Source organism: Coffea eugenioides, chromosome 3 (assembly GCF_003713205.1).
Source record: "Coffea eugenioides isolate CCC68of chromosome 3, Ceug_1.0, whole genome shotgun sequence".
NCBI lineage: Eukaryota > Viridiplantae > Streptophyta > Magnoliopsida > Gentianales > Rubiaceae > Coffea > Coffea eugenioides.
This window is the reverse complement of record NC_040037.1, coordinates 44889505-44906478: the sequence shown is the minus strand read 5'-3', so window position 1 is coordinate 44906478 and position 16974 is coordinate 44889505. Positions and strand designations below refer to the sequence as shown.

Genomic DNA, 16974 nt, shown 5'->3' with positions numbered 1-16974 from the left:
GCTACTGATTGGAGTGCGGGCCCGGTTGGGGTATGTTTGGTGGAAGGGATGGGAGTGAAGTGGGTTCTACGGTTGGTACTCATAAACGTTGACGGAGAGTCAATGAGATTGGATCAAGAATGTACGCGTGGAAATGGGCTCTTGAGAGCCGTCCGTATCCTTTTACCGACTTGTTTTATTCTTTCATTGTGTACTTGAAATGAAAGGTTATGCTATATGCTCTTTGTTGCTTATGTGGTAGTAACTCACTGGGCTTAAACTCATTCCGTTCTATTTGTTTTCCTTACAGGAAATGACCACTTTTGGAAAAGGTTGTGTTAGTTGGTTGTCAAGTTGACCTCATGTAAATGTCTTTTGAATAGCTCTTTTAATGAAACCCTAATGTGTATTGGGTTCAATTTCTTTTGATTGGCAAACCGAACATGTATATCCATGATGAATCGTTTTGATATGCCGCTTTGGTTGACATTTGGTTGACATTTCAATGTTTGGTTGACATTTGGTTGGATTTCGGATTAACTCGTATTTCAAACGGCAAAAGAAAATTTTGGCTACTCTCAGCCTGGTATCCGGATTCTGACGTGGACGGTACTGTTCATCATCGGCTTCGATTTTCATTTTTTTATTTTGTGATTTTGACTTGTTTTATTAGATCGATGTGAACTGACCCGTAGTCCTGGCGAGAGTTGGGCAGGCAGCCCACTAACCCCTTTGGTTCGCCTTAGGGGAAAGTGAGGCTGTTACAGGTATAAAGCCATACTCGTCCATATCCCATATTTGAGGGGTTATTTCCTTATCTAATCAAGCAAATGATCCAATCTAGTTCTAATTCTTAAATGGAATGCAAGTCTACATGTCATGTTTTATACATGGAGATATGGGATATACATATAGGGGAAAGGTCATGCAAAATAAAAAAAGTAGAAAATATGCATGAAAATGTAGTGATTGTTACACAAACATGATCTAGCGCGTGAATGGTCTCTAAGGGTCTAGCGTTGGACTAGCCCATATCTATAAGTTCTCAATAGCGTTGAACTAATGAGAAATTAGAAAGAAGGGCCACAACTAGCGTTGGACTACTGTGGAATCGGAAAAAAGGAGTCACAACTAGTGTTGGACTAATGTGGTGACGTCATGCATTTATTACAATCAAAATAAATTATGTAAAACATAATAAAGCAAATAAACACATAAATCACATATAGCACATAGCACATAAGCATGATATCTAGATGTAAGATCCTAAGAAAGCGAGTAACACGTAAACACACAAACATGCAAAACACACAAAGCAGATAAAACAAATAAATCGCTAACTATTACATTTGGGGCCCTAATTACAATCTAAAGGGGTAAAGATTGAAATAAATATCTAACTATTACATCTTCGCATTTAAATGCCTCTTCAAATAACCAAAATTAAATTAAAATAAACATAAAAAATTAAAATAAATAAAGTGAATAAATAAATAAATGAAATAATAAAAAAATATTCAAACAAGCATGCAATTTCACACATAAAATCACATAGTAGTACATAGGATCAAGTAAAATCAAAATAAAGGAGTAAAATCTACCTCCCTTGAATTGGTGACCTAAAGAAATGCAATTTTTTTTATTTACCCTCCAAAACAAAGAAAAGGGTCAAGACATCACTTTAATTAACAAATAATCACAAGAAATGGAAATAAGCATGAAATTAAAGCATTCAAATAAAAGTAAACAACCCATGTTCAAGCAATTTAAAACAAGTGGGGACTTAATTGGAACAATTATAGAAATTTGAGGGGTCAATTTCTTGTTATTGCAAATATTAAGGGGCGAAATCAAAATACAATAAATTTAAGGACTTAAGATGAAGCCTACCAAAACTAAATGCTAACATTCACAAAAAAATAAATCAAAACTCACTTGCTCCACTTGCTAAAGCTAAATAACAAAGAGAATCACCTAAATCTTTTGCTAAAGCCCAAATCAAAATTATGAATCTATATAAACAATTATTAAACTTCAAGTTTCACCCTAAAACTCATAAATAATCTACTCAAAAAATCCTATTAAACATGCCAAAAATGCAATCAAGATTTGAAAGGGTAAAATTGATTCAAAATTCCCAAATTTCGGGCCATGCTAAAATTATTTAACAAAACAGGGGACAAAATACAATTTTTGAAAATTTTGCATGCATCTTCTCGATGGCTTTCTTTCTTCTGCAATTCTCTACCGCCATTCTCCCTGCAACTTCCGAAGCTCAACAACCCAGAAACCACACAAAATGCATTCCAAGCAAAACAAGATCCTATACTCATGCACTTTTATTTTATAACCTAATACGAAAGAAACGCAAATGGAAAGTAACATACTCAAGGAAAACGTGAAAAAAAGCAAAAGCAGAAAGATGAGAAAGAACCAAGAAATTGAAGCAGCAAGATCAGCGAGCGAAAGAACCGTCCTTTGCTGCTTTATGTAGTCAAATCACCGTGAGCATTCTTAACTGAAAGACTGTCGTATTGTCTTCTTGCTGCGCCCAACTATCGCATCCCTGACTGATGCAAGGACTCTCCAGTGCACAAAGCACGGAAGTTTTCAGCAGTTTGGGGAACATCGTCCCCATACAATCTGATGACAATCCTGCCAGCAAGCTTCCCTACTGGATTTCCAATGCTGATGTCTAGATATACCTTGTGGGTTACTTTGGATTGTAACGAAGCCTCCTCGGACATGGCTCGGACAGAAAGAAGAGAAGCGCCGCGTTTGTTGAGAAACAAAGGGTTTGATGAGTTGGAGGAAGACATGAGGCGGCTGGAACCGGACAGGAAGGTGGAATGACTTGCAGTAGATACAGTGGTTGGGATGGGCTTGGGAAGACAACAGGATGGGATTGAAATTCTTGAAACCTTCAGAGGACACAGAGTCCTGATTGGAGATGAAACCGAGCCAACATTTGATAGGGTCGCGAATGGGACGGCCATTTAAGGTGTGGGATGTTATAGTTTCTACTGTCTGTGTGTGTGAAATGTGTGGTTTTGTGGTGGGAAGAGGGAGGCGACTAAAGAGAGAAATCAATCAAGTAGAAAAGTGTAGTAGTAAGATGGCTGAACTGAACTCAAGAGAGGAGAGGAAGAATCAAGAAGGCAGCGGAAGCGGATGATGATTAATGGATGACGGAGAGGTCGAGCTTTATTGAAACCCTCATTTTCTTTTTCTCTTTTCCTTTCTTCTCCTCTCTCTCTTTTCTTGCTTCCCCGAAACCTTCGGCCGCCACCTCTGTCCCTTTCTTTATTCTTTTCTTTCAGTTTCTATCCTGCCTCTCTCTCCCTCTCAATCTCCTGTCACTTCTTGGTTTCTTTTTCTCCTCCCTGCTGGCCCCCCAAAGCACCTGGTTTCCTCTATCCGAGGCTTCCCCTCCAGTTTTCCTTTTCTTCCCCTGCTCTCCACCCAAGCTCTCTCCTTTCCCAGTTTTTCTCTCTTCTAGCCCGTAGCTTTTTTCCTTTTGCTTCTATCCTCTTTCCACCACACCAGCCGCCAAGCCTTTCCCCTTCTTCTTGTTGTTTTCTTTTTCAAATTTCCCTAGGCTTTCAAGTGTCTTGCCATCTACCCCCTCCCTTTGTTGTGGTGTCCAAAGAAAAATAGGGATACTTGTCCTTTTTGCATGCACCCCACTTGACCCTATTGCATGTGTGCCACACATATTTTTATTTTGTGTATTTCTTTTCAAAACCAATTTATGATAAATAAAATGTTAATTCCTAATTACCTTACAAAATGTCATTATATTTAGAAAAAACTGAGTTTGAAAAAAACAAAAATGAATTTTATTGAGAATTTTCTTCTTCTTTTTTTTCAGAAATTTGATAATAATAGTAACAATAAAATGTTTTTAAAAAAAGAATAATGAAACTAATTTGCTACTACCAATTTAATTAACTAAAATAAAGTAAAATAAAATAAAACAAGAATAAATAAATAAATAAATAAATAAAGCTAAAAATTTAACTAAATCAAACTGAAATTTTGGTGTCTACAGCTTTTCATTCTTTGTCTGATTTTCGAAAAAATTTGAGACAAAGACGTAGACACTAAATACTTACCTGTAATTATTCTACCGTGAATTGAAAACATGTAAATATGAAAAAGGTTAGTGGGATAAAACCCGAGTCTGACGGAAGTAGGAAGACACGTTAGTGGGATGAACCCGATGCTAACAGTGATAAAAAAACACGTTAATGATATAAACTCGATACTAAGGATGATAAAAAAAAACACGTTAGTGAGATAAACTCGATACTAACGGTGAAAGAAAAACACGTTAGTGAGATAAATTCGATGCTAACGGTGATAGAAAAACACACGTTAGTAAGATAAACTCGATGCTAATGGTGAAAGAAAAACACGTTAGTGAGATAAACTCGATACTAACGGTGAAAGAAAAAAACACGTTAGTGAGATAAACTCGATGCTAACGGTGATAGAAAAACACATTAGTGAGATAAATTTGATACTAACGGTGATAGAAAAACACGTTAGTGAGTTGGACTCGATGCTAACGGATATAAAACACATGTTAGTGGATTGGATCCGATGCTAACGGTGATAGAAGCCACGTTGTGGGTTAAACCCGATGCTAACGCAAATAAAAGACACGTTATTTCATGAAAAAGTTCTTGAATATTTACCTGAAAAATCTTTTCAAAAATTGCCCCAGTTTGAATCAATTTTTGTACAACCAATCATTTGCTTTGTAGTGTGACATTGTTGCTCCTCCTTAAGACCTTGATTCGCACTTTCTCTTCTATTTGAACCCTGAATGTTTAATTTTTGGAAGACATTCCATGACTTTATTACAAAAATAATTTTCTCCAGTTTTGCTATGTGAACAATCAAAATAATGCCACCACCATTCAATCCGTTCGACTTTCGAGAAACGTGTAAACATGAGTATTTTGATGTTTTTCCCTCGATGCTGCAAAACTCGACCTTGCACCGCAAATTGCATCCCGGTTGCCTTAGTTTCCAACGCTAACTTAACATAAAAATTTATACATATGCACCTTTCAATAAATCGAGAAAATTGTCATTTGATAAAATCCAATGAGACAAATGAAACTATACAACACCCAAAGAATTTTTATACAAAAATGTCAAAAACCAAAGTAATGCAAAAAATAACCATCGACTTGCATTGAAAGAAAAAGATGACTTTAGAGAAATAAATCACAAATCCAGCAATCTATGTTGATGACCAAAATACTTTGGCCTCTAACAAAGTGCCCCGTTTGACCCTTTGGATATCGTCCGTCCGAAATTCAATGCTAGCAGAAAACCACAATGTGAAAAGGAATCCCAATGAACTGAGTCACCTTTGCTTTCTCTGTGCAACCCTACCTTAGCGTCATTTCGGGTTTTCACCAAGATTACCCTCCATGCTTTTGTTTTTTCCTTTTTCTTTCTCTTTTTCTCCTATTTTCCTTCTTGATTTTCCTTTTTCTTTCTCCTTTTCTCTTTTAAAGGCGTCCTTGAGGGTTTTCACATAATGAGCAATGTCAACCTCACACCCAATCAATTCAGAAATACATCTAAAAAATTTTTTAGCATCAGTATATGAACATCATTTGCCAATTAATTAGAAAATTTCTTGACAGAAATATTGTAAAGAACAGAAGTAAGAACTTTCGACTTTTGTAATGGGGTCAGGTGGGGTGTTTAGAAAAGTTAAGCCTTGAAAAGCGGATTTCAAAAGTGGTTTAAATGATTTGAGATCGCATTGTTGTGCCAACCCTATTTTAGGGTTAAACCAAAACTTGCTCCAGTTTATTCTCAATTGAGGTTCTCTTCTCCTTCATTTTTCTTTTCTTTTTCTTTTATTCCATTCATCTTTTGAAATTTTTCAAAATTTGCCCCAATTTATTTTTTTGACCGACGTTTTTTCCTTTAATTTTCTTTAATTTTGTTCCTTTATCACTTTTCACCTCTTGAGGCTTTTCTTTCATCTTTTTCAACTCAAACTTGTCCCAGTATGGGGTTTACGATTCTCAGAGGTTGCCAAACAAAATGATCTTTCTGAAGATTTAAAACGGGTAACTAGGGATAGAGTGTTTGATTGAAAAAGAAGAGGGTCTGACTTTTATTCCGTTCCTTACATTAACTTTGAAAGGAAACTTTTATTAATGCGAAATTTCTTGCATGTATCTGAATTAATTGACTGAGGAAGACACCTGTTCATCCATATTTGTGAAACATAAGTGATTCGCCGGACAATACTCTTCCTGTTTCTTTTTCTTTTCCTCTTTTCTTTTTTTTTTTTGTGACAACAAACCTTTTCCAATCTTGCACCGACAACAGTTGCCTCAACATTTTGTCTCTTTTCCAAGTAGTCACGATTTGACCCTTTTATTGTAAGCACAAGTCACTCCTTTTGACTGCATTTGGTTGCTTCTCATCAAATAAAGATTATTGTTCTTGACACTGCTTTCCATCAGCCTCCTTTTCTTGCTTTTTATTCAAGTGATCGTTAATTTTATTTCCTTCATCTTGATCCCTATTCGGTCTGAGTTCCTCCTTCGAATCTCTTTGAAGTATGTTCAGATACCTCCTTGCTATTCCTACATTCATGCGGTATCGAGATTACAGCCATCAAATTCTGGAATCGTAATATCCAAAGGATCAGGGGATTTTATTCTGGGCCATCTGAAAAGAATGTGGAAGTCACAATACATATAAAACTGTATATTTTATTGTATTTTAAGAAAAAAAAACTAAACTTAATATCATGTTACTTGCTAAACGAAACGTGTCTTCAAAAGCCACTTAATTGAAAACTATTTACAAAAAATATAGTTAAACAAAAGACACGCATGAACGATTTTTCATTGGCTTTAACCAAAACAATTCCCCAAATTTATCGAAACTTCCCTTCAAGAGGGAGGAATCGCACTAATTTAGTCTCTTCCAGGATTTTCAAATTTCTTCATTGGGGGCAAATGCCATGATGGTGTCCCTTGTGTTCAGGAAAAGGATTCATACTTGTGTTTCGTCCTTGTTCTTCCCTTTTCCTTAACACTATATCTCCTGCTTCGATTATGTCCTGAATCATATACTTTAGTACCCAACAGTTACCGGTCGAGTGACCGGGCGCTCCAAAATGGTAGGCACAAGTGGCTTGAGGGTCGTACCCAGCAGAGAAGCCTCGACGATGGTAGTTTGGAGGAGGTATGTCATCAATTTTACCGGCGGCCTTGAGTTATTCGTACAGTTGGTCAATGGGCCTGTCTAAGTTGGTAAAAGTTTGAGATCGGCCGAGATTTTGTATTTCATTAGTTTGAGGATGGTTGTAGGTCCGTTTGTTTGGTGGAGTAGGTCTGAGATTATAAGGTAGACGAGGTCGAATTTGAAAGTTGGTTTGGGATATTGGGAAGGGCATTGTAGATGGATAATTTTGAGGCATTTGAATGCTGCTTGGGTTAATTTGAATGTTATGGGGGTAAGTATATGGAAAAATGGAAGTGGGGTAGGTGAAAGTCTCTTCGGGCATATTTGCAAAAGACAGCACAAAAGCAACCTGGGTATGGGATAAAGGAGGTGGCTGGTGTTCTATTTCAAGTTGGCCAATAGACAAGGGATCGTGCTGGACATCGCCACTACCAGCAACCAATTGGTCAATCATGCGCTTTGGACCGTCATCTCCACGCTCAATTCATTGAATTTGTGTAACATCTCGCTCAATTGAACTCCCAAATTTGTACCGTCAGTTGGAGGTGCTGTGGTGGATCTATCAGATGATTCCAGATGTGCGCCCATGTTTACACGATTTCTCAAAGCTCGACTGCGAGATCGTGTGACGATGGGGTTTCTTCTTGTAGCTATATTTGAAAAACACCTGACATTTTAGAAAACACTATTTAGCATCATCTCTTGACCGGCTGTTGGCAAAGCAAGAAAAGAAAGAAAAAGAAAAAGACAAGAGTTAGTATATATTGAGGTAATTCGGATGTATGCCCTATTGGGGGACCCTTTTTACGCCAAGGGTTGGCCTAGTATGAAAATACAATCCTTCAGGGTAGGCACTATACAATACCTGATGGATCCGATCAACTTATTGCCATTCGATTGGAAGGTAATTTGAAAATTTTGGCCAATTGAACGACGGGAGATTTCTAGCCTGATAGAACAAGGGTAAAGTCCGAATGGATTGATTGCTTTGATTGATACAAGAATTTGTAAAAACACACCAATTTGACTTTGAAGAACTTTCTATCGGAGAGATTGAAATTTGTTGAGAATTTTTTTCAGTGAAACATGGATCGAAACCCCAACCGATCATATGGTTGGATGCAATGGATGGTTTTCTCAAAATCGACTAGGTTTTCCAAGTTGAAATTTGACATTGAAACCCTAATTGGTCAAATGGGTTGAATGAAATTGATGATTTGCTAAAAATAGACTGGCTCCTAATCGATAAAAACCATAATTTGACACTTTTGTTGCGAACGCATTAGTCTATGAGCCTTCAACAATCAAGATTTTGGCTTTGATTCATTTATTGTCTCAATAATGAGGAGTCATTCATGAATTTATTCAATTTAAGGTCCTTTATGCAAAGGATTTTACCAATTTGATAAAATGGGCCAAAAATGAGTATTAGAGGCTCATATTCTAATGTATAAAAGATTGCTCTATGAAAATGATCGGATCCTACCTTACCTTATGCACTACCCTTCCGGATGTTACAAAAATGCAAACGTGCAAGCCTCCTTGGAATAAGTATCCGAGACAAAAGGGTGGATTATTCTTAATATGGGATTCCCTCTATGGTTTATGCATGATGCCAGTTTATTAAAGTGATTAAATATGAAATTAAAAATGAAAACATGAACTAAAGGGACCCTTTGTATATCAGGATGGGTCTAAAATGATGTGCAATTTATTAATCTACAAATGTAATACATCGGAATCTTAAACGTGCAATAGCCTGTCTAAAAGGGTAGGTTCTAAAAGAAAATCATGTCAGATCTCTTATTTTCTAATGTTTGTGAATGCCAAAGATGAGAAAATAAGGAAATGTTAGTTTAACACATAACACGTTATGGCAATCAAATAATATAAAAAGCAAAAAATAAAATAAGGAAAGAGGAGTGGAATCCCTCCCCTCATGCTTAGTGTTCTTAGTTGGTGTAAAGTTGACTCTATCTTAGGGTATTTCTAATATGGATACATGAGATTTGACTTACTAATGCATCTAGACTCGATAAGGTTTCGGGCTCCCAAACCTTCAGACCAAAAGGCGAAGGGTCATCAATCCCAGGGCATTCGGTCGGTGATTCGAGTGATCCCTTAGGCATCGCTATGAGCGCAGAGCACACCATCAGCCTACCTAAGGAAATCGATTCTAATCCTACAAGAAAATGTGGGAAGTGCCCACGAAAAAGAAAAAATAGGGTAAAAAGTAATGCATGCACGTATGAAGTGCTTTCTTTTGAGCGGGGGATTATAATACCATCAAATGCGGTTGAAGGTTCTAGGGTAGCTACCCCCCCCAAGATGCAAGCGCGATACACAAATACAAATAAATGAAAGTAAGCAAACAAACGATCGCATTCGCGGATATTGAGAGACGATTGCACGTGTGAAAATGCAAAAGCCATAAAAAAGAGGAAAAAAGAAAAATGCAACCTAAAACCTCCAAATGTGATATATAAGAAGGCTAAAAAAAGAAAAGGTTTGGCTAAATCGAATTGCTCGAACTCTCTAATTCTCCAGTGGAGTCGTCAAGCTGTCGCGCCAGTGGAGTCGTCAAGCTGTCGCGCCCCATTTTTAATGAAAATAAAATGTTTAGAAAAATGAATTTTTGATTTTTTTTTATTAAAAAAATGAGTTTTTTTTTATTTTTAGAAGAATGAGTAAAGAAATGGGCCTAGAATGGGAATAAATAGTGCGAAGATTTTGATCCAAAAATAATAATTGAAAAATGATTTTTAATGAAAAATAAGAGTCGCCACTTGGTATTGAATTAAAGTGTACCAAGTCACCTAAAATGAATTTTAAATGAAAATTAGAAAAAACCCTATTTTAAATGACTCCAAGTCGGCGAAAATCAAGAGAAAAGGGGTCGGGAGCCACATTTGAAGAAAAGTAAGGCAAGGATAAAATTCAAGGCACCTTTTCAACCTAACCAAAGCTAGTTGCATGATTTAGTAAAAAATTTTCTTATTTTTAATCTAAAAATTTATCACATTTGCATGTCACTATATGGATGCAAAACCTAAATCTATGAGGATATCGGGAGGTTCGGAATATCTCTTCAAAATTTAATTGGTGCATATCACATTAATTGTGATACCTAAGGGTGACTCTTTGAAGAGGTCACGAATATGCAAAAATATGAGAATCGAAGAAAAGAAAAAAAAATAATTATACAAATATACATGACCTAAAGAAATGCATCATAATGGGTGCGGGGGTCTAACATTCGTGACTTCAAGTTTCCCTTTAATAGAGGGAATACGAGCGTGCTAAGGGTATAAAACCATACTCGTCCACATCCCATATTCGAGGGATTATTTCTTTATCTAATCAAACAAATGATCCAATCTAATTCTAATTCTTAAATGGAACGCAAGTCTACATGTCATGTTTCATACATGGGGATAAGGGATATACATATAGGGGAAAGGTCGTGCAAAATAAAAAAAAAACCCTAAAAAAATAGAAAATATGCATGAAAATGTAGTGATTGTCACACAAACATGATCTAGCGCGTGGATGGTTCATAAGGGTCTAGCGTTGGACTAACCCATATCTATAAGTTCTCACTAGTGTTGGACTAGTGAGAAATTAGAAAGGAGGGCCACAACTAGCATTGGACTAGTGTGGAATTGGAAAAAATGAGTTACAACTAGCGTTGGACTATTGTGGTGACGTCATGCATTTATTACAATCAAAATAAATTATGTGAAATATAATAAAGCAAATAAACACATAAATCACATATAGCACATAGCACATAAACATGATATCTAGATGCAAGGCCCTAAAAAAGCGAGTAACACGTAAACACACAAATATGCAAAATACATAAAGCAGATAAAGCAAATAAATCTCTAACTATTACATTTGGGGGCCCTAATTATAATCTAAAGGGGTAAAGAATGAAATAAATACCTAACTATTACATCTTCGCATTTAAATACCTCTTCAAATAATCAAAATTAAAATAAAATAAACATAAAAAATTAAAATAAATAAAGTGAATAAATAAATAAATAAAATAATAAAAAATTATTCAAACAAGCATGAAATTTCACACATAAAATCACATAGTAGCACATAGGATCAAGTAAAATCAAAATAAAGGAGTAAAATGTACCTCCCTTGAATTGGTGACCTAAAGAAATGCAATTTTTCTTATTTACCCTCCAAAATAAAGAAAAGGATTAAAGCACCACTTTAATTAACAAATAATCACAAGAAATGGAAATAAGCATGAAATTAAAGCATTCAAATAAAAGTAAACAACCCATGTTCAAACAATTTAAAACAAGTGGGGACTTAATTGGAACAATTATAGAAATTTGAGGGGTTAATTTATTGTTATTGCAAATATTAAGGGGCGAAATCAAAATACAATAAATTTGAGGACTTAAGATGAAGCTTACCAAAACTAAATGCTAACATTCACAAAAAAAAAAAAAAAAAAAATCAAAACTCACTTGTTCCACTTGCTAAAACTAAATAACAAAGAGAATCACCTAAATCTTTTGCTAAAACCCAAATCAAAATTATGAATCTATATAAAAAATTATTAAACTTCAAGTTTCACCCTAAAACTCATAAATAATCTACTTAAAAAATCCTATTAAACATGCCAAAAAAGCAATCAAGATTTGAAAGGGCAAAATTGATTCGAAATTCTTCGGGCCATGGTAAAATTATTTAACAAAACAGGGGGCAAAATGCAATTTTTGAAAATTTTGCATGCATCTTCTCAATGGCTTTCTTTCTTCTGCAATTCTCTACCGCCATTCTTCCTGCAACTTCCGAAGCTTAACAACCCAGAAACCACACAAAATACATTCCAAGCAAAACAAGATCCTATACTCATGCACTTTTATTTTATAACCTAATACGAAAGAAACACAAATGGAAAGTAACATACTCAAGGAAAATGTGAAAAGAAGCAAAAGCAGAAAGATGAGAAAGAACCAAGAAATTGAAGCAGCAAGATCAGCGAGTGAAAGAACTTTCCTTTGCTGCTTTATGTAGTCAAATCACCGTAAGCATTCTTAACTGAAAGACTGTCGTATTGTCTTCTTGTTGCGCCCAACTATCTCATCTCTGACTGATGCAAGGACTCTCCAGTGCACAAAGCACGAAAGTTTTCAGCAGTTTGGGGAACATCGTCCCTATGCAATCCGATGACAATACTGCCAGCAAGCTTCCCTACTGGAATTCCAACGCTGATATCTAGATATACCTTGTGGGTTACTTTGGATTGTAACGAAGCCTCCTCAGACATGGCTTGGACAGAAAGAAGAGAAGCGACGTTTGTTGAGAAGCAAAGGGTTTGATGAGTTGGAGGAAGATGTGAAGCAGCTGGAACCGGAAAGAAAGGTGGAATGACTTGTAGTAGATACACTGGTTGGGATAGGCTTGGGAAGACAACAGGATAGGATTGAAATTCTTGAAACCTTCAGAGGACACAGAGTCCTGATTGGAGTTGAAACCGAGCCAACATTTGATAGGGTCGCGAATGGGACGGCCATTTAAGGTGTGGGATGTTATAGTTTCTACTGTCTGTGTGTGTGAAATGTATGGTTTTGTGGTGGGAAGAGGGAGACGACTAAAAAGAGAAATCAATCAAGTAGAAAAGTGTAGTAGTAAGATGGTTGAATTGAACTTAAGAGAGGAGAGGAAGAATCAAGAAGGCAGCGGAAGCGAATGATGATTAATGGATGACGGAGAGGTCGAGCTTTGTTGTGTAAGGATTGAAAACAACCTAAGAGGGGAGTGAATTAGATAGTTTAAAAACTGGCCAAGTTGTGAGTCACTTTTTGAGTACTTGCCCTCTTTTTGAGTACAAGTGCATGTGAGTAGAAGAGATGAGCAATTTATATATCAAAACAGTAAGTAAAAGAGATAGAATATCAAACCAAATGCCAAACTCCTCTTGAATTTGAATATCACTTTATAAAGCAAGTTTCTTCAAGTTGATCAACTTACAACCAATCTCTTGTGTACAAGGGAAGGATCACTTCCTCCTTGCCTCAAGCTACACTTGGTCAAGTAAGAAAGTTTTACTATTACTCGGATAACCCTCACAAACCTACACTATTGAAGTAATTGAATCACACTAGAAAAGCTTTTAAAAAATTACACAACTAAAAGTACAAATCCTCTTTGAAGAGTATTTTACCACTAAAATCACTCTTGATCTGATGTAGTCTCAATGTGCAAAGTTGCTTTGAAGAAGTTGACTTTGTTCTATTTATAAAGGACCAAAAAATTCCTCAATTAATGCTTTCAATGGATAGAAAGCAGTTGACGAGTCAACTAGCCGTTGTTAGTGTCGGACGTTCGGTAGACCAATTTCTTTTGTCCGAACGTAGGCAGTGAGCTCAAGGAATTTTCTTGAATTATTTCAGACATCCAGTACCTTCAATCTATGCGTCCGAAGGTAGGAGGTGAAACTGAGAATTCTTCTTTAATTCTTTTCGGACATCCAGTGCCTTCAAGGTTTTGCGTCCGAATTGTTGCAACGCTTGTCTGACGTCCGGTGCTCTGATGATGTGCGTCCGATCGAGGTCAGTGAGCTTAGAGGGAGTGACTCAATATCTTCGGACGTCCGAGGGTGAAGTTTTTCATGCGTCCGAAAATGCGCAAAGGTTGTCGGACATCCGTTCCAATCTTCTTGTGCGTCCAATAGCAGTTTCAGTATCCTTTGTGCTTATTCTTTTGATCCTGTTGCTCCATTTCTGAAAAAAGCTATTTAGAGAACATTAGTAACATCCATTTGTTTTGTCATTATCAAAAGCTACGGACTGAGATAGACAATTTTTCCCTTTTTGATGATGACAAAACAATGGATGGAGGACAAATAATTGAGGCACAGCTCCCCCTTACTTAATGCATCAAGGAGAGAATACTCCCTCTCAGAATGACTTCCCTTTATTGACATTATTAGAAAGCTCGTATTTATTTCTCTCCCTTTTTGTCATCATTAAATCAACTAGAGGCCAGAATTCAACCAGTAATACTATCAACAATTATCAACCATTATTAGTAAAAATCAGAAACCAAAACATAGCATCAGCAATATTGGCAACAGCCAGCAATTTGTCAACAGCAGTCAATATCAGAAATTTGAAGCCAAATAGAGTTAAGCAATATTCATCCAAAACAAAGAGACAATCCATAAAAACAACATTAATTCAAAACACAAACAATAATCAAATAGTTTTACAGACCAGTGGAGGAAGGGAAACAGAATCCTTATTACAGAACACACGAAATGTTTAAAATGTAAAAAGATGCCAAAAGCCTATTATGAACTACTATCCTAGTCATGAAGTGCATTTGCCTAAAAGAGCCTAAATGGTAATTTTTGACGATCCAGGCCTCCTCCTTACTAGGCGAAACTGAGTAATATCCACTTTTTCCTCTTCAGTATCCTCATCATCATCATCATCATCCTCTTCAGTTTCTTCTTCAGTTGCTGGAGTCTTTCCCTTGTCCTGTGGCTGAGAATTGGAGACACGGTACTCTGGAGTAGTTTCAGTAGTTGGTTCAGTTCTAGACTCCTTTTGGTGTGTATTCTCATTGTCTTGAGGAATGGGAAGCACCAACAGATTCCTTTTATCAATAAAGGTGACTTGTTGTTTGGATGACATGGTCATCATCAGACCATCTTCAAGGAGTAGGATGTGTTGTTTGAGATCCTCAATCAAAGAAATGACCTCAAAGTTGGATGAAGAGTACTTAGTGGCTGACTTTCTAGGATGGATAGTAAAGGGTGAGACAAACATGGACTGATCTTGAGAAGTTCTAGAGGTAACAGGAGTTTCATGAAAATTCTTTCTCCTAAACTCCGAAACAGTTTTCTTGTAGCACCAGTGACCCTCAAAAAATTTCAGATTTTTTCTTTCAAAATAAGTTTTGGAGAAAACAGTTGATGCACTTTCTTTTGGAGAAAACAGTTGATTTTTCAGTAAAGAAAATTTCAAAATGAGCAAAGATAGGAGTCAGAAATTTTTCATAGAAAAGTTTTCTACGGCTATCAGTACTGATTTTGAGCAAGAATTTACACATAACAAAATCAAAATCAATTCTGATTTTTTCAAGAAAGCAATAGAACAGGTAAAGCTCCATTTGTTGGCATCAGTTCTATGACCATCAGTAGGGACCAACAGATTCAAAATTATGAAAAAGATGATCAAGTTTTGAGAACTGAGATCCTCCAATCTCGCCACAGCAGGAGTATTAAAATGAGTTTGAAAATAAGTCATCAATTTAGCAACATGAAAATGATAATATACAGAAGGAAATTCTTCATTAAAAAAGAAGTTTACAATTTTTCTTTAAAACCATTTTCAATTTCATTGTCCAGAACAATGTTAACAATATTAGGGTTCAACTCTATGTTAACAGAATTGACGCGTGAAACAAGATCAGTGTGTGATCTACCCTTTCTAAAGTTGGCAAAGAATTGATGAAACATGTCAGGATAGTATGTGTTTGGAATAGTTAGAAGATGGATCCATTTTTGAAATTCAAAAAGGTTGATAACAGACTCAAGGTCAAACTTACAGAATTCGTAAGGGATGATCGTCGTCTGAGTGATGAAACCTTTCTGCGAGATCCATTCGAACCTCTCCTTGACATCATCATCAATGAACTTGGGTAAGGGGATAGGTTCCTCTGTAGTTTGACCCTCAGATTGCTCATTGGCAGGACGCTTTTTCTTTCCACAGCGTTGAGCAGTTAGCACAGTATTCTGGACACCAGACCTTGTCCTTGGTGACTTCCTGGTAGATGGTTCAGCAGTTTGCTGTTCCCCAATAGTTTTCTCTGCAGCCTGCTGTTCCCTAGAAGGATCAGCAGTTTGCTTTTCCTTAGGTTAAGTCATCCTCTTCCTTTTGGCGGTCCTTTTTCCCTTCTTGGGTGATTTCATGACGGATGCATCTGCATTGGTGGGCTGCTCCAGTTCCTCTTCACTGCCACTGACTGGATGCTCTTCAGTTTGATGCCCTTCCATCTGTTCAACAGATGGCTCTCTAGTTCGAGTATTCTGCTTCTTGAGTGATTTGGTGAAAGGTTCGACAACCTGAACGTCTTTATCCTCTTCATCTCTAAGCCTGAAGGTGCATCCGGCACTCACAGACCCTCCTCTAATTCTCACCATGATTACAATGCAGTGTGTTTTTTATTGTGAAATGTAATGCAAATAAGTATCAAAAGATGGAAAGTGCAATATGAACTACAATGAATGCTTGAACCGTCCACAGAAAGTGAATTTGAGTGGTTAGGGTTTCGGGTGATAATTGGGATTTATAGTGCAGTTGGCAGTTGGGAGAAATTATGATGAGCAATAAACGCGCAATAGGAATGTAACGGTGTTGGTCAAAGAAATTTTTTAGAACTTTTTCCAAAGAGAAATGAATTTGAATTTTGAAAGTGAGAGAATATGAAGAATTGCATCCGAGACAAATGGTAAGAATGAACTGAATGACGCAGAGGACTTCCTTATAAGACACAATTTTTTAGTGTCGGACGGCGGAACGAAGTAAAGCATCCAACACATCCGTCCGAACCAGAACTTTCAGGAAAAAATGATCAAAAACACTGTCGGACGTCCGTTCTAACACATTGGACGTCCAATAAAGAGTGACCAGAGAATTTTTTAGAGTATTTTTTCTGAAACGCCCAATTTTGTTCTCAAAGACACAAATTGATCCAATGGTAAGGCTTTTGTGAGAATAT

The 16974-nt window shown here is 36.6% G+C and overlaps 1 protein-coding gene across 1 annotated transcript; it reads right to left on the bottom strand.

Moving 5' to 3' along the window:
* Positions 1-2534: 2534 nt before the first annotated feature.
* Positions 2535-2975, bottom strand: LOC113766738 (photosynthetic NDH subunit of lumenal location 5, chloroplastic-like). The gene has a single exon (XM_027310894.1). It carries the CDS (start codon positions 2973-2975, stop codon positions 2535-2537), a length of 441 nt encoding a protein of 146 aa, XP_027166695.1.
* Between the last annotated feature and the right edge of the window lie 13999 nt (positions 2976-16974).

Excerpts from the sequence above, each read along its gene's own strand:
- LOC113766738 (XM_027310894.1), bottom strand. The coding sequence starts at position 2,975 with ATGGCCGTCCCATTCGCGACCCTATCAAATGTTGGCTCGGTTTCATCT.